Raw genomic sequence first — 18163 nt, forward strand, 5'->3', positions numbered from 1 at the left:
GTCGACACACCAAACATTCCCCCTAGGCTCCTGTCAAAGCGGCTAGCAGCTTTCAGGTGCCTAGCAGCGGGCAGGCTGATGACAGTCAGCTGGTGACCCGTTGACAGCCACCCACCCTGCTGCCAACACCTACCCTTCCCACGAGCCACACATTACATGTCAAAGAGCCACATGTGGCTTGCGAGCCACGGTTTGGTCACCCCTGCGCTAAGGGATCCGCAACAAGGATGGACATCTAGAGAATGAAGCTGGGGAATTAATAATAGGAAACAAAAAAATGGCATCTATGCTAAACTAGTTTTAATCATCAGTCTTCACTGTAATATCCCAGTGTTAACATATGGGATAGTTCAAAGGGACAAACTATTAGGAAAAACTCAAAAGCCAGACAAACCAGAGAACAATGGGTTTTAAGTGATATGGACCCATCGGTTGAGGTTTTGCAACACTCACTGACTTCTGGGAGGATACCGGTGGACTGGAAAAAAAATGTGACTCCCTTATTCAAGGAGGAAGGAAGGCAAAAGGCAGGAAACTACAGACCAGATGCTTTAACTGTAACATCTATTGTGAAAAAGACACTGGAATCAATAATCAAATAAAAAATAACTAATCATTTAGGAAAGCTTAATATCACAAACCAGCTTAAAATATTCAAAACCAGTCAAATGCTGGAAGAATGTTCCTGATTTTGGGGACACACAGGAATTCTGGAGGATCTCACCGGGTCCATAGAAGGTAAAGATATTTTAAATTTAGACATACAGCATGGTAACAGGCCCTTTCGGCCCATGAGCCCATGCCGCCCAATCACACCCATTGACCTACAACCTCCGGAGAGTGGGAGGAAACTGGAGCATCCAGGGAAAACCCACTCAGACTTGAGGAAAATGCACAAACTCCTGACAGACAGTGCAGGATTTGAACCCCAGTCCCAATTGCTGGCGCTGTAACAGCATTGTACCACTACTCTAACCATGCTGCCCAGTGACCAACATTTTCGGCCTGAGTCTTTCAAGATTTGAGTGAAAAAAGTTAGGTATCTGAATTAAAGGCTGGGAAAAAAGGTGGGGGGAGGGGGAGTACAGATCAACAGACCAATTTGATGAAGTAAAGTTTGGAGCATTGTGTGAAGTTTTGATCACCCATCTACAGGAACAAAATCAACAAGATTGAAAGAGTGCATAGAAGATTTACTAGGATGTTGCCTGGACTTCAGGAACTGATTTACAGGTTAGGACTTCATTCCTTGGAGTATAGAAGAATGAGGGGAGATTTGACAATTTAAAATTATGAGGCGAATAGACAGATTAAATGTTGGTAGAATTTTTCCACTGACATTAGATGAGATACAAACCAGAAAATATGTGTTAAGGGTAAAAGGAGAAAGGTTTAGGGGGAACATGAGGGGGACTTCTTCACATAGAGAGTGGAACAGGCTGTCAGCTGAAGTGAATGTGGGATCAATTTTAACATTTAAGAATTTGGACAGGTACATGGATGGGAGAGGTATGGAGGGCTATGGACTGGGTGCAGGAGGAACTAGGCAAAAAAAAAAATGGGTTGGCACAGACTAGAATGGCCGAAGGGGCCGGTATCTGTGCTGTTATGTTCTATAGACAAAAGGTGCAAATTGGATATGATAATAGCAAAGGTGAGAATTAATTTTGGCTCTGTGAAAGGAGGAGAAAGGGAAGAGAGAGACAGAGCTAAAGAAAAGGAGACAGGGAAGAAGATAGTGGTGTGGGGGGGGGGGGGGGGAGCATTCTCACAAAAACCTGAAGGTGCCAGATGGATGAGGAGGTGTTGTTCCTCCAATTAGTGGGTGGTCTCAGTTTAGCAGTGCATGAGACTATGGACAGACATGTCAGCACAGGAAAGGGGTGAGGAATTGAAATGGGTGGCCACTGGGAGATCAACGCTATTGTCGCAGAGAGAGCTAAGGTGCTCAGCAAAGTGATTTCCCAGTCTGAGTCCAGTCTCTCAGATGTAGAGGAGACCACAACGAGAGCACTGGATGCAGTAGATGACCCATGCAGGTTCACGTGAAGTGTTCCTTCACTTGGAAGGACTAATGGGATTCCGAATGGTGATGAGGGCAGATGAGTGGACACAAGTGAAGCATCACCTGCATTCACAAGGTTAGATGCCGAGGGGGCGATTGATTGGGAGGGAGGAGTGGACTAGGGAGTCACAGAAAGAGTAGTCCCTGCGGAAAGTGGAGAGGGGAATGTGTGTCTGGTGGTGGGATCACATAGTAGGAGGTGGAAATGGTGAAGGAGGATCTGTTGGATGTGGAAGCTAGTGGGGAGGTAGATGAATAAAAGGGGAATCCTGTCCTTTTGCCCTGGCCCCCTCCGCCTCCTACATGAGGGAAGGGTCTTATCCTATTCAACTTCATTTCTAATATCAGGTTTGTAAGATCTCTTCTCCCCTTTTACAGTGACTTTAATTTTTGTCATGAGATAGAGATCTGAACCGCACACAAGGATCTGTACCGCTTAATGTAACATTCCTGTAATCCTCTGACACTAAAGTAAGGGTTTGGTACCTTTCTTCGACAAATATCTTTCTATCGCCAACTATTTTCTCCACTTTCTTTTTAGGAATGATGAGCGATTTGCCTCCCCGTTGAGGGGACAGATAGCGTGGGTTCTTCAGGAAGTTGTGGCATCTCTCAAACCTTGCCATGTCTTCCCGAGCCTGAATCCGATCAGCCACAGACAGCTCATCCCTCCAAATTCTCTTCTTGGACTTCTCTTCCTTTCAAAACGAAAACAAAAGGAATTCGCAATGAAGATTTAGAAAATGATTGAAACTTCATTTTATCTTCTGCAAACTAAATGACATGGAGCATCTTCCAAATGAGTAAGAGCCCCTCAAAGGACATTGCAGGCACATTTAAGGGGTTTCATCTCCACAGCCTGGGAAAGGGCACACCACCCACCCACCATCTCATCACAATATCTTTCATCAGCTCAAAATAGGAACTGAGCCACAGAGTTCCATAATTCGGTCCAACTCTTCCATACTTCGGTCCAACTCTTCCATACTTCGGTCCAACTCTTCCATACTTCGGTCCAACTCTTCCATACTTCGGTCCAACTCTTCCATACTTCGGTCCAACTCTTCCATACTTCGGTCCAACTCTTCCATTCTTCGGTCCAACTCTTCCATTCTTCGGTCCAACTCTTCCATACTTCGGTCCAACTCTTCCATTCTTCGGTCCAACTCTTCCATTCTTCGGTCCAACTCTTCCATTCTTCGGTCCAACTCTTCCATTCTTCGGTCCAACTCTTCCATTCTTCGGTCCAACTCTTCCATTCTTCGGTCCAACTCTTCCATACTTCGGTCCAACTCTTCCATACTTCGGTCCAACTCTTCCATACTTCGGTCCAACTCTTCCATACTTCGGTCCAACTCTTCCATACTTCGGTCCAACTCTTCCATACTTCGGTCCAACTCTTCCATACTTCGGTCCAACTCTTCCATACTTCGGTCCAACTCTTCCATACTTCGGTCCAACTCTTCCATACTTCGGTCCAACTCTTCCATACTTCGGTCCAACTCTTCCATACTTCGGTCCAACTCTTCCATACTTCGGTCCAACTCTTCCATACTTCGGTCCAACTCTTCCATACTTCGGTCCAACTCTTCCATACTTCGGTCCAACTCTTCCATGTTGACCAAGATACCATTCCTTATTTCCAAAATATATTTTATTAGTATCAATACAACTTCATTCACATTAAATAGATATACGTTATGCCCTGTTTTGTACAGAAAAACGAACACATATACATAGATGTTCAAGGTTCCTTTATTGTCAGGTAATAACAACAGTGCAATATTACAGGGCATTTGCAGAAATCGCTTGAAGCACCTGTTAGTTAGATAAAGAGAAGCAAAAGGGAGTCCCTTCAAAGTGCCAGGTGACCTTGGCTTTGCCTCCAGTGCTGCTGCAGCCTCTGCAGCCACGCAGAGTCCAGTCCAAGCCATCAGCAGTTTGTGCTCCATATCTGAACTGCCGACATGATGAGGAACCCTTCAGTGCCCTCGGCACCCTCTCTCATCCTGGTCCCAATACCTGGTACCCACTTCAGCCAGTCTTGAGCCGGTCTCCAGCAGTCCACAGCCTGGTGTTAATTGAAATCTCCAACAGTGAACAGTCTGCCACCTCACCTCAAGTCGCCAATAGTTTGTTATTCAGCCGCAGAACCCCTCACTGGTCCATGCTGTGGTCACCATCTCATTGGTCATCTCTTCTGCTTTCTTCTCAAATATGGGGTGGGGGGGGGGAGCTTCTCCCCATTTTCTGGTGCCCTGCATCAGTCTTCCACTTCCCTGGAGTCTGAAATCCTTTGTGGCTGATGCCAAACATAGGCGTCATTATCATGGGCCAGACCCCGTGGTCACGAAATTTTCAAATAAAACCACTGTTTTAAACAGGCATTTAAAGTCTTCACTGAGCCAAAAGCAGTTGCACTGGGTGGTTGGACCCAGCAGGAGCAATGTGAGAACCCCACTCTCCTCGGGTCTCCACCAGAGCAACGCTGCTGTTAAAACAACTCTGGCAGCACTGGCATTTTTTTCCCTCTTCACATAGGCCCTCAAATAGACACGCCCACCCTGACAACTTTGGCACCTATGCTGACAGTATCATTCTTTGGCTTGGCTTCGCGGACGAAGATTTATGGAGGGGGTAAAAGTCCACGTCAGCTGCAGGCTTGATTGTGGCTGACAAGTCCGATGCGGGACAGGCAGACACGGTTGCAGCGGTTGCAGGGGAAAATTGGTTGGTTGGGGTTGGGTGTTGGGTTTTTCCTCCCTTGTCTTTTGTCAGTAAGGTGGGCTCTGCGGTCTTCTTCAAAGGAGGTTGCTGCCCGCCGAACTGTGAGGCGCCAAGATGCACAGTTTGGGGCGATATCAGCCCACTGGCGGTGGTCAATGTGGCAGGCACCAAGAGATTTCTTTAGGCAGTCCTTGTACCTCTTCTTTGGTGCACCTCTGTCACGGTAGCCAGTGGAGAGCTCGCCATATAACACGATCTTGGGAAGGCGATGGTCCTCCATTCTAGAGACGTGACCCACCCAGCACAGCTGGATCTTCAGCAGCGTGGACTCGATGCTGTCGGCCTCTGCCATCTCGAGTACTTCGATGTTAGGGATGAAGTCACTCCAATGAATTTTGAGGATGGAGCGGAGACAACGCTGGTGGAAGCGTTCTAGGAGCCGTAGGTGATGCTGGTAGAGGACCCATGATTCGGAGCCGAACAGGAGTGTGGGTATGACAACGGCTCTGTATACGCTAATCTTTGTGAGGTTTTTCAGTTGGTCGTTTTTCCATTGGGATATTGCCAATTATACTAGTACAGTGGTTCTCAACTGTTTTCCTTCCACTCACATCCCACTAAGTAATCCCTATGCCATCGGTGCTCTGTGATTAGTGAGGGATTGCTTAAGGTGGGATGTGAGTGGGAAGGGAAGGTTGAGAACTACTGCTCTAGAAAAATTGTCAATGGCCATTTCCTTTGCAGTTATGAAACCATGCACATGTCAATTAGGTACGATTAAAACAATAGTTTTCATACTTTTTATTTACACCCACATACCACCTTAAGCAATCACCTTACTAATCACAGAGTACCTATGGCATAGGGAATACTTAAAGTGGTATGTGAGTGGAAAGAGAAAGGTTGACAGCCACTGTAAAGACTCCACTCCAGAACACCAGCATTTTGGGTCACTGATAAAACATAATGACTTAGGCAGCAAGAGGAGCATTCTTAGTCCCATTTGCCAGAATTTGGCCCATATCCCTCAGCACCTTGCCTATCCATATACCTGTCAAAATGACTTTCGAATATCAAAAGTGGGCCCATATCGATAGCTTCCTTCAGCAGCTCGTTCTAGATTTGGACCACCTTCTGAGTGAAAAAGCTGTCCCGCAGGTCCCTCTTAAATCTTACCTCTCTCATCTTAAGCCTCTGCCCTCCAGCTCTAGAATAATCTGCCTTTTGAAAAAAAACTGAGCTTTCACATGGTACATGGATGGAAACAGTTTAAAGGTATATGGGCCAAATGCAGTAAAATGGAATTAATATAGGTAGGCAAATTAGTCGGAATAGACAAGTTGGGCTGAAGGGTTTGTGTCTGTGCTGTTAAACATTGACTGTATTCTTGAATCTGCCAACCTTTCACTACACGCTGACTTTACTGAGACTGACTGTCTTTAAGCATCAGTAATCCTGGGTTTTAATAAAACAGGAGTGAATTTCAACCCGAGGATTACAGTTCCTACCAACATTCATGCATTATGCTGAAAGACATACCTGAAGGCTGGATTCTTTCATTACAGATGATATGTCTTCCTTTCGTTTCTGTGGATCCTTAGGTGGGCTCATATCTGAGTTGCCATCATCCACTGGGCTGAGAGAAGTGCGGTTTCTGAAGCTGATTGTTAGTCCTGAACAACGGACTGAGGATTTTTCTGAAGAGGAATTACACAGAAAAGGAAAATGGTGGAAATTATAATACCTAGGGACATAGGAAGTAGGAACAGGAGTAGGCCAAAAATGGCCCATCGAGCCTGCTCCGCCATTCAATACGATCATGGCTGATCTAATATATGACCTAACTCCACCTACCTGCCTTCTCCCCATATCCTCTAATTCATCTATCATGTAAAAATTTATCTAACCAAATTTTAAATATGTTTAATGAGGCAGCCTCAACCACTTCCCTGGTTAGAGAATTCCAAACATTCACTACTCTCTGGGAAAAATTATTTTTCCTCATCTCTGTCCTAAATCTACTCCCCCGAATCTTGAGACTGTGTCCTCTCATTTTAGTTTCCACGGCCAGCTCAAAAAACCTTCCTACATCTATCCTATCCATACCCTTCATAATCCTATATGTTTCTATAAGATCTCCTCTCATTCTTCTGAACTCGAGCGAATACAATCCTAGACGATTTAATCTTTCATCATAAGTCAACCCCTTCATCCCAGGGATCAACCTAGTAAACCTCCTCTGGACCGTCTCCAAAGCCAGTATGTCCTTCCTCAAATATGGAGACCAGAACTGGACACAGTACTCCAGGTGCGGTCTCACCAGTACCTTTATACAGTTGCAACATTACCTCCCTACTCCTGAATTCAATTCCTCTAGCGATGAAGGCCAACATTCCATTTACCTTCTTAATAACCTACTGCACCTGCAACCTAACTTTTTGTGATTCATGCACAAGCCCTCCCAAGTCCCTCTGCACAACAGCATGCTGTAGTTTTTCACCCTTTAAATAATTGAATATGGAGACTGGTTGGGTTGAAGGTGAGAACAAGGGGAACACCTGCATTGTCCTAGATGAGAGGAATTCCCCAGAAGCCTGAAGCTTGAAATAAAACTAGTTAGTTCTGATCATAGGCTAACCCTCCTAACAGTAAAACGTTACTTCTTTCTCTCGGGACGAATGTCATTTCTACCACTTGCCTTCTCCTATTTAGATCCACACCAATCATTTCCAAATAAGAACCTTTCACCCTCTGAACTGTCACCTCCTTAAATGCAAAGAAAATAAAATGTACAAATCTTAAATAAAAAAAAGCAGAAAATGCTGGAAATACTTAGAAGATCAGACAGCATCTGTGGAAAGAGAAACAGTTAATGTTTCATGATGGTAGTTTATTGTCATTACACAAGTACAAGACCATAAGACCATAAACCATAGGAGCAAAAATAGACTATTCAACCCATCGAGTCTGCCCCGCCATTTAATCATGAGCTTGTTCATTTTCCCACTTAGTCTCAATGCAAGACCTTTGCCCATTAACCTTTGATGCCCTGGCTCATCAAGAATCTATCAATTTCTGTCTTAAATACACCGATGACCTGACCTCCTCAACTGCTTGTGTCAACAAATTCCACAGATTTACCACTATTTGGCTGATGAAATTTCTCCGCATCCCTTTCAAAGGGATGCCTTCAATCCTAAATTTGTGCCCTCTTGTCCTAGACTTTCCCACCTTGGGAAACAACTTTTCTACATCTACTATGTCTATGGCTTTCAAAATATGAAATGTTTCAGTGAGATTCCCGGTCACTCTCTCAAATTCCAAAGAGTACAGGCCAAGAGCTGTCAATCATTCCCTTTTCACTTCTGGAATGATCCTTGTGAACCTTCTCCATTGTCAGAATATCCTTTCTTCAATGAGGAGCCCAAAACTGCTCACAGTTCTCCAGGGGAGGTCTCACCAGGACCTCATAGAGCCTCAACATAACATCCCTGCACTTTCTGTTCTAGTCTTCTTGAAATCAATGCTAGCATTGCATTTGCCATCTTCACCACTGACTCAACATGCACGTTCACCTTTGGGATATCCTGCACAAGGATTCCCAGGTCCCTTTGCATTGGAGTAATTTCGGTTTCCTCCCCATTTGGAAAGTAGTCTTCCCGATTATTTCTTCTACCAACTTGCACGACCGTCCACTTTCCGACATTGTACTTCATTTGCCACTTCTCTGCCCATTCTCCTCATCTGTCCACATCCTTCTGCCACCTCCTGTTTCCTCAGCACTTCCTCCTCCTCCATCAACTTTCATATAATCTGAAAACTTGGCCACAAAGCCTTTCATTCAAACTATAAATGCACTAAAATTCTTAATTACTGCAGCCAAACAGGTATGTGAGATGGACTAACAGAAATATGATAAATTAAATTATCTCAATGCACCTAGTTAGAAAAGGAGATAACATATCTAAAAGGATAGATAAATATTCACAGTTGCAGTTAGTGCCATAAAGAAAAATGTTGTTTCAATAGTGACAGTGGATCTTTTGATAGCTTCTGTTTCTCCTGTCTGAAGGTAGCAACAATAAGAGATTGTAACTGAGGTGTGAAGAATGAGAGCTGATTTAATAAAGGTCTACAAGATCATGAGAAGCATAGACAAGGTGGACAGCCGGCACCTTTTTCCTCGAGAGTAGCAAAAACCAGAGGACACCTGTGCAAGGTGAGGGGAGGAAAGTTTAGGGGAGACATCAGGGGCAAGTTTTTTTTATATACAGAGAGGAGTGGGTGTCTGGATGCATTGACAGGGGTAGTGTTGGAGGCTGGTACAATAGGGACATTTAAAAGGCTCTTAGACAGGCACATGGATACAAGAAAAATAGAGGGTTATGGGTGTGAGACAGGGAAGGTTTAGATTGTTGAGTAGCTTCAAGTAGGTTGGCACATCATGGGTTGAAAGGCCTGTACTATGCTGTAATGTTCTATTTTCTATGTGCAAAGACCCTTCACTAGAACAATTGTGACAGAGTATTTAGTGGTGGCTTGGGAGGAATTGTTAGAGCAGGTTGCACACAAACATTTTAAAACACAGAATATTTGCAAGACTTTTGCAGAGCGCTTTTCGCAAAAAGAGCAACAAAGTTGCAGCACACAGCTTGCCTGAGAGAGCATGTGATTTTTGCTGGGAGAGAGAACAGTTTTGCTCTCAGAGAGGGAGGGTGTGAAACAGAGAGAAAAGAGACAGAAATCAGTACCAGAAGGACAAAGCTGGCAAATATTTGGAAGACTGTTTGGTCAAAGGTGAAGGCTGTCTGTCTGAAAGAACCCTGAAGGGGGAAAAGTTTCATCAACAAGACTGATTAAACAGAAATCAGGTGCGGAAGTCCTGGAACAAAAAGGAATCTCTCTCTGAAGACCAGCAAGAACCTTCCTGAGTGGTAACCATTTGCCTGTTAAGTACCAAAGACTGAACTTTGTTAATGCTAACTTCTGTTCGCAGTACAAGAAATGTCTGCAACCAGTGAAATTGAACTGTGATCCAAAGAACTTTTCTAAGCTTATATGCACATTACACACACCTGCACTTAGTATTAGAGGAGGGGGGGGGGGTATTAAGTAGGTTAAGTAATAAGTTAAAGTTTAATTTTGTTTTCTTGCTCAAATATAATTAAAAACTCCTTTTGTTTTAGTAACCCTGTGTTGTGGTGCGTATCTAATGCTGCTGGTTTTTGGGGTCCTCTGGACTCCGTAACACAATAAAATAACAATGATTGTAATCCATACCTCTTCCCTCTAGAATTTATGAATCATACATCAATAGTAACCAAGGACATTCACAACATTGGGTTGAAGCCAATCACCCTATCGACTTTTTTTTGGCACTATCCTACAATGTCACAGATAAAACTGGAGAAACATTTCTTCAAGAACAAAACTCACTGCAGCTCTATGCACCGTATCTTGCCAACCTTATTTCCTGTCTTAACCATGATGTACCGCTCATACAATTTACTGAGGGTGTTATTCTGTGGTTGAGTGCTTGGTTTGCAGGATTGCCCCTTGCAAAAATTCCAAAACAGACAACCTGCTTCTTCAGTATTTCAAATAAGATGTGTTTTAAAGTGTGTGTATGTAACCTACTCTAATTTTACCAATTTATCTCCCATAAACATTCCCAAATAATCCATCACAATTGGCTGAACCAGAAATTAAATTTGAGAATATTAACAAACCTGATTTGACAAGTCTATCCCTCCTTAGTCTTGCTCAGTTAAAAACCCTTGAAAGAGCTTCCAACAGCCAGAGTGTCTCCAGTCCATTCATTTCATGACATCATTTCAATTAGCACCTACTTGTGAAATGTGCATCACATTCTCCAGAGATCCTGCAATGTGAATTCTTCAGTCTTTCAAATAAGATCTGTTTTAAAATGTGTGTATGTATGTAACCTACATACCAAAATTCCTCCCAATATTTATCCATTACACCATATCAATGACTTTTTCCAAATCAAACATTCTATTAATAAATTTAAACTGTGCCACATCATAATAATTTTGAAAATTTGGAAGTTGCAAACCTCCTAATTCATATTTCCAAGTTAATTTTTGTAAAGATACCCTAGCCATTTTACCCTTCCCTAAAAAATTTTCACCATGGAGTTCAAATCGTTAAAATTTTGAGGGAATCTTACAAGGAATAGATTGAAATAGATACTGAATCCTAGGAAAAATATTCATTTTAATACAATTAACTCTTCCTATTAATGTAATCAGTAAATCATTTAATCAATTAAAATCATTCTTAATTTTAGAAAGTAATGGTAAATAATTTAATTCATGTAAATGACTATAATTACTATCTACCTCAACACCTAATTACTTAATCTGATATGACAATTTAAATTTAGCAATAGGTTTACAAAGAGAATAATCCATTGCCGCTAATGGTATAATCTCACTTTTTTCCCCACAATTAATTTTATAGCCTGATATTTCCCCATACTGTTCCAGTCTGTCATGTAACTGGTTCAAAGAATTCTGAAGTTCTGTTAAGATTATCAAAACATCATCTGCAAACAAATGAATTTTGAATTCATCCGATTTCACTTTGATACCTTCAATATTACCATCTTTCCTAATCACCTGAGCCAAAAGATCAATAACTAATGCAAAAAGAGCTGACAACAAAGGGCATCCTTGTCTAGTTGATCATTTTTTAAAAAACAGTTTATAACCTTGTAAAATATATTAATTATATATCAATATTTTTTTTTAATTTAAAAGCTTTTATGGTCAGGTTTTTAATAGTTCTGTTGGGAGAGGCGTCTTCCCATGTCTCCCACCTATGCCATCATGCCTTGCCCAAATCTCCCTCACTCTCAATAGAAAATGCCTGCCCACATTGACTATCTATTCCCCTCATAATTTTAAAATACCTCTATCAAATCACCCCTCAATCTTCTATACTCCAAGAAATAAACTCCCAGCCTGCTCAACCTTTCCCTGCAACTCAAACCCTGAAACCCAGGCAACATTCTCTGATGGATTATATCACATTTTATATTATGCATAGATATGCTTTTGGAAGAGAAAGAGTGTGGAGGTTTTAGTGTAGGAAACAAACACTTTACAAAACAGATCTTATTTAAAATGCAAATCTCAAACCAGACACTCTGGGCCCAGTAAAGACAATGGAAACTGCTTTGCTGAATGTTTTCACAAGGAGGTGAAAAAAGAGTCCATCTCAGGGAATTGATAAGATCTTTAGGAATTGATTTTGGAGCCAGCAATCTGTTTGGCAGTTTGCTGTTTTAAGAAAGATTTTGGTTTTTACAAGCAGAGAGAGAGAGAGAGTGATTTTTGGAGTGAGAAAGTTTTCTGCAGTGGCTTCTGGAGGCTGCAGCACAACAAGCTGGTAGCTTGTTGAAACCTCATTTTGAAGATGGGTTGTGAGTTCTGAGTTCAGCCTGTTGAAAACCCTTGTGGTCCATTGAAGAGGAAATTGCTGGCAAGAGTGTTTCACCTGAAATAAGGAAAACAAAAAGAACTCTGTGGGGACCTGGAACAAAAGATATCATTTGGAAAACCCTGATGGGGCAAGTTTCTTCATCAAGACATTGAAGTACCATCGCTTCTTGGCCTTTTGGCTAAGATCAAGTGTAGTATCTGTTCTTATCAGTTTAATATCTGATACGTCCCTGATCTAGGGACCATATATTAAATTGATTTTTGGAGCAGGGAGATGGAATAGGGGCTTGCTCCGTCCACTCCACACATCGACCCAGTATTGCAGTGCCTCTGGGAACTGTGCACAAAAAAAAAAGAAAGACATTAAAGTACCGATGGAAGTAAGTCAGTTTGTGCGTGTCCAACGAATCTCTCTCTGAAAACCAACAAGAACCTTCCTGACTGGTAACCATTTAAGTTTCCACCAGGGCCTGGTGAAAATTCATAAATGTTAAATTTTGTGCACACTATAAGGATTGCCTGATACCGGTGAACTTGAAGGAGTGAGAAGTGAGATTGGACTGTGAATCAAAGAACTTCCCTGAACATATAAACATTACATGCATGTGCACTTAGAACTAGAAGGGGGTTAAGTGAAGTTAAGTTAAAGTTTGATCTTTTTTGATGTTTAAAGAAAATTAAAAACTACTTTTGTTTAAATAACCATTTGTCTTGGTGAATTTCTATTGCTGCAGGGTTTTGGGGTCCTCTTGACATGTAACAACTCTGTTTATATCCTTCCTATAATTCCGTGACCAAAACTGCACACAATATTCCAAATTTGGTCTCACCAATGCCTTAGACAACTTCAACATGACATCCCAACTCCTGTACTCAGTACTCTGATTTATGAAGGCCAAAATACCAAATGCTTTCTTCACCACCTTATCTACATGTGACTCAATTTTCAGGGAATTAAGTGCCAGAATTCCTAAATCCCTTTATTCTACCGCACTCCTAAATTGCCTATTATTTAACGTGTATGACTTTTGCTGATTAGTCCTATCAAAATGTAGCAAAATGACTCACTGCTAATAAAGTCCTCTGAGTCACTGTTTTGCAGACTTTATGGCATTGAATGAATAATGGCTTAAATACCCCACTGCTGCAATGTATTGGGGAGGGCCATGATGCTCATCTGAAAATTCATGCTATTTTTCTGACTGGCCAAAAGTGCAACCCAAATTGAACATCAGGCAACAACATAAAACACCAGTGTAGCACAGATAAAAGCTCACACTTTTATTAGCTTACAACACAGGTAGGGTTCATGAAAAGGCTTCAGAGGGGTTCTGGGTTTAGGCAGGAAACTAGGGTTTACCTACCTACCTACCTCGGCTGCACCATTTCATCTGATGCAAGGATCGACAACGAGATAGACAACAGACTCGCCAAGGCAAATAGTGCCTTTGGAAGACTACACAAAAGAGTCTGGAAAAACAACCACCTGAAGAAACACACAAAGATCAGCGTATACAGAGCCGTTGTCATACCCACGCTCCTGTTCGGCTCCTAGAACGCTTCCATCAGTGCTGTCTCCGCTCCATCCTCAACATTCATTGGAATGATTTCATCACCAACATCGAAGTACTCGAGTTGGCAGAGTCCGCAAGCATCGAATCCACGCTGCTGAAGACCCAACTGCGCTGGGTGGGTCACTTCTCCAGAATGGAGGACCATTGCCTTCCCAAGATTGTGTTATATGGCGAGCTCTCCACTGGCCACTGAGACAGAAGTACACCAAAGAAGAGGTACAAGGACTGCTTAAAGAAATTTCTTGGTGCCTGCCACATTGACCCCCGCCAGTGGGCTGATATCGCCTCAAACCGTGCAACTTGGCGCCTCACAGTTCGGCGGGCAGCAACCTCCTTTGAAGACCGCAGAGCCCACCTCACTGACAAAAGACAAAGGAGGAAAAACCCAACACCCAACCCCAACCAACCAATTTTCCCTTGCAACCGCTGCAACCGTGCCTGCCTGTCCCGCATCAGACTTGTCAGTCACCAACGAGCCTGCAGCAGACGTGGACATACCCCTCCATAAATCTTCGTCCGCGAAGCCAACCCAAAGAAAGAAAGAAGATATGGGTCCCAGGGGGAGGAGCCGTGAGGAGGGACCAGTCATCAGTACAGCACACTTCTAGTGAATCCCAGTTCACTACATTCACCCCTTCTTTCAGAATTAAGGGTCTGTGGATGAAGAGAATAAGGATCAGAAGCCGGTAACAGACACAGAAGAGAAATATTTACAATATTATTTACAGATTCAGGCGGTCTGGGGGTCTGTAGATCCTGGTGGAGCACCTTAACACCAGTGTGCCTTGGGGTCCTTGCGTCTCCTGGTCTGCCTGTGATGGAAGGGTAGTGGGCTGGGGCTCCGGCTCGACGATAGAGGGAAGTTCATTTTCCTCCTGAACTGGTACCCTGAGGCCCTGAACGGGGGTGGGGAGAAAAAGAATGGTAGCTCGTGGGGCACCCGAGGCAACTGATCCTCTGTTCCGGTGGGTGCCAGATCCCTGATGGAGATGTCCTCCCTGGAATCCGGGTACTCCACATAGGCGTACGTAGGGTTGGCATGGAGCAATTCACCCTTTCCAACAGGGGAACAGTCTTGCTTCTCCTCATACACTTCTTGAGAAGGACTGGACCAGGACTAGTGAGCCAGGCTGGGAGTGTAGTCCCTGATGCCGACCTTTTGTCGAATGTAAACATGAGCTCATGAGGAGTAGCAATGATCACAGTGCGGAGTAGCGACCGAATTGAGTGGAGTGCGATGGGGAGGACATCCTGCCAGCACAAATCTGGAAAACCTTTTTGCTTCAGGGCAAGTTTGACAGCCTTCCAGATCGTGGAATTCTCTTTTTCAACCTGCCCGATCCCCGGGGGTTGTAACTGGTAGTCTTGCTGGATGTGATGCCCCTCACCAGCAGGCACTGACGCAGCTCAACGCTCATGAAGGCTGAGCCTTGGTTGCTATGAATATAGCCGGGATACCCGAACAGGATGAAAATAGAGTCTAGGGCCTTCATAACAGAAGGGGCGGATGTATCTGGACACGGGATAGCAAACGGGAAGCTGGAGTACTCATTGATGACCGAGAGAAAGTAGATGTTCCCGTTCATGGAGGGGAGAGGTCCCTTAAAATCAACGCTGAGCCATTAGAAGGACCTGGATGATTTAATCAGGTAAGTTCAAAATCTGGCCAAGCCTTTTCACGCCATTTTCGTAAGCGGCAAGTTGCACAGCAGGCAATTTCAGACAAGTCCGGGGCAGATGACTTGGGGCTGGAATTGGATCCAGGAGTGGTAGAGGCCATGGACTTTCCCAGACCTCTCTTCACCCGGCAGACCCTTACTCAATGTCCCTTCCTCCCACAGCTGGAACACGCAGAGTCTCTGGCCGGACAGTGGGCTCAGGGATGCTCTCCCTTGCTGAAGAAAAAGCACTCCTTGGCTCGGGAAGTGGCAGTCGTTAGACCGGGGGCTGCGGTAGCGGGGGCAGATGGTCCTTAGAGGTGCTCACCCGAGAGTGCGAGTTCTCTAGCCTCTAGGTAGTCATTCTCGAGACTGGCCTGTTCCAGCAACTTGGCCAGCTCGACGTGGCTAGCGAGGTCCTTCCCTCCTGACTTGAGCAGTCGCTGCCTCATATACCTCGAGCAGACCCATGCGACTAGAGTGTCCTGGATCTGTTCATCTTCCCAGACGTGGCCCAAAGCGGCCTCAGACCTGCACTTCTTTCCCAGCATCCGCAGATCCAGCAGGTACTTGTCAATGACTTTCCGGGCCATTGGTGGCATAAGGCAAGCCGGTGCCTCGCTAGGACCTCATTCGGAGCCTTCGTGTAGTGGACCTTCAGCACCTCGACGACAGCCTCATACGTCGGGCAGTCACGGATAACTACGTACCCCTTTGTCCCTACCCTTGAGATGAGTGCTGACCTCCCAAGCTTGTCTGTATGGAAGCCGTCCCTGGTCGCATTCAGGAAGGCCTGGAAGCAGTCTAGCCAATATGTGAACTCCTCAGATGTGTCGGGGGACTGGGGGTCTATTAACAGCATACTGGGCATGAGTAATGCCTCCATCCTGGTTTGTAAGCTAATAAAATTATAGCATAGATGAAAGCTCACACTCGACTGGAGGGAGTACAAACGCTTCTATTAGCTTACCACACAGGTAGGGTTCACGAATAGACTTCAGAGGGGTTCGGAGTTTAGGCGGGAAACACAACACAGTAAAAGATCTTCAGCTCATGATGTTATGTTGATCTATATAAACTTACTCCACAACAATTTAATCCTTCCCTGCTTCACACCCATGACCCTTCATTTGTCTTACACCCATCATCTAAGCAGATTTCAAATGTCCCTATTGTATCAGCCTCCACCACCATGCCTGGCAATGCATTCCAGGCTCCCAGCACTCTCGGTATTAAAAAAAATTACCTGTGACATCTCCTCTACACATCTCCCCAAATATTATTTAGGCCTGTAGCTAATACTAAGAGAGAGTACACAAGAAATCTGTGCAGTGGGGCAGGGTGGCAGGACAACTGTTGTGGGAAGCTATCAGGAGACATCTTGTTCAGCCAGTCACAGGGAAAATCATTGTTCTTGGACTTTACCTGCAGGTTTCGAAGCTTTTCTGATCACTGGTTTCTCTGTGATATAATCCGCAGGAACGATTAAATTGTGCTTCGTAAGTAGCTCGTTGTCTATGCAATCCAGAAACGAGGACTTCACTGAGTAGAAAAAGAGGAAAGATTATCAGTATCTATCATTTTTTTACATTTTAATTTTTGCAATACATCACTGTAGAAGGTTCTTTTGGCCCATGAAACCTGTGTTGCCCAATTACACGTAATTAACCTACCAACCCTGCATAATTTGGAGAATGGGAAGAAACTGGAGCACCTGGGGTAACTTTACCGCACACTCTTTACCGTTGAAGCCAGGTTGCTGTATTACCGTGGTGCTCACCATCCTTGCTGATACCTGGTCTAACTCAGCAGTAGCAATCAGTGCCTTTGGTCTCCTTCCCCTTATTAGTTAAACTAATACTCAATCACAGTGACTTAATCCAACTCAGGAAAGTTACAGCTCTTCCAATAATTAAATAAAAATGCAGTCAGCATTGCAAGTGTAAGGAAAACAACATCTAAAGTATATTCCATACACCAAATTCCCACAAAGGGCAGCATAACTTCAATTTGGCCATATACAAATTTAAAGGCAGAAGGGAAATGAGGCATACTGGCAAATTGGATCCCAAGTTGTTTTGCTTACAGTTAGGGTGCATGGATGTCTTTCTGAGTGGAAACCAATAACAAGTGTTGTATCGAAAAATTGGTGCTGTGGCATTTGTTATTTCTAATACACAAATTAATTGGTTAAGAATGGAAGTGGACTGATTACATAAACGTCATTGGAGTGGTAGATAGAAAGGAAATTTTTCTAAGGATACAGTGGGGCAGAGATCAGCTGGAAAGTCAGGTGGAGCAGTGGTAGATGAAATTTAATTCAGATAAGGGTGAGGTCCAAAACACTGACAATGTGTTTTCTCCCAGTGATGCAGCTCGACCCACTAAGTTCCTCCAGCAGATTCTGCATTGCTGTGGAACCTAATCTACCCCTTTTTTCCTCCTTCCCACCCCATCTTTATTTAGGCATTTGTTTGCTTTTTGCTCATACCTTGACGAAGGGCTCAGGCCTGCATCTTTGTGCATTATACAGTATTATAATCAAGATCAAGACTTTCTTGTTACACTCGTACTCAAAGATTTGATTGAGCTACAGCACCCTCACCTCTCAAGTCAGACAAATGCAAGTAAATCCAGATTTCAGATTTATTGTCAAAGTGCATACATGACATC

The 18163-nt window shown here is 43.7% G+C and overlaps 1 protein-coding gene, 1 long non-coding RNA gene and 1 other non-coding gene across 5 annotated transcripts in view; 2 read left to right on the forward strand and 1 right to left on the reverse strand.

The window, feature by feature from the left end:
- Window positions 1–18163, reverse strand: part of dlec1 (DLEC1 cilia and flagella associated protein) — a 191340-nt gene that overhangs the window by 143398 nt on the left and 29779 nt on the right. For all 3 annotated transcript variants that reach the window (XM_069914929.1, XM_069914926.1, XM_069914927.1), the window contains exons 6-8: window positions 16916–17032; window positions 6332–6489; window positions 2552–2763 (exon numbers count right to left, since the gene is read on the reverse strand). In XM_069914929.1, coding sequence (XP_069771030.1) covers window positions 2552–2763; window positions 6332–6489; window positions 16916–17032 — 487 coding nt within the window. The remainder of the gene's footprint in view (window positions 1–2551; window positions 2764–6331; window positions 6490–16915; window positions 17033–18163) is intronic.
- The window catches only part of LOC138751936 (uncharacterized), a 114132-nt gene that overhangs the window by 3969 nt on the left and 92000 nt on the right, over window positions 1–18163 (forward strand). The window lies entirely within an intron of this gene.
- Window positions 12418–12608, forward strand: LOC138752056 (U2 spliceosomal RNA). The gene has a single exon (XR_011350343.1). It is a non-coding gene; the product is annotated as a U2 spliceosomal RNA (small nuclear RNA).

This window comes from Narcine bancroftii, chromosome 1, assembly GCF_036971445.1.
Source record: "Narcine bancroftii isolate sNarBan1 chromosome 1, sNarBan1.hap1, whole genome shotgun sequence".
Lineage (NCBI taxonomy): Eukaryota > Metazoa > Chordata > Chondrichthyes > Torpediniformes > Narcinidae > Narcine > Narcine bancroftii.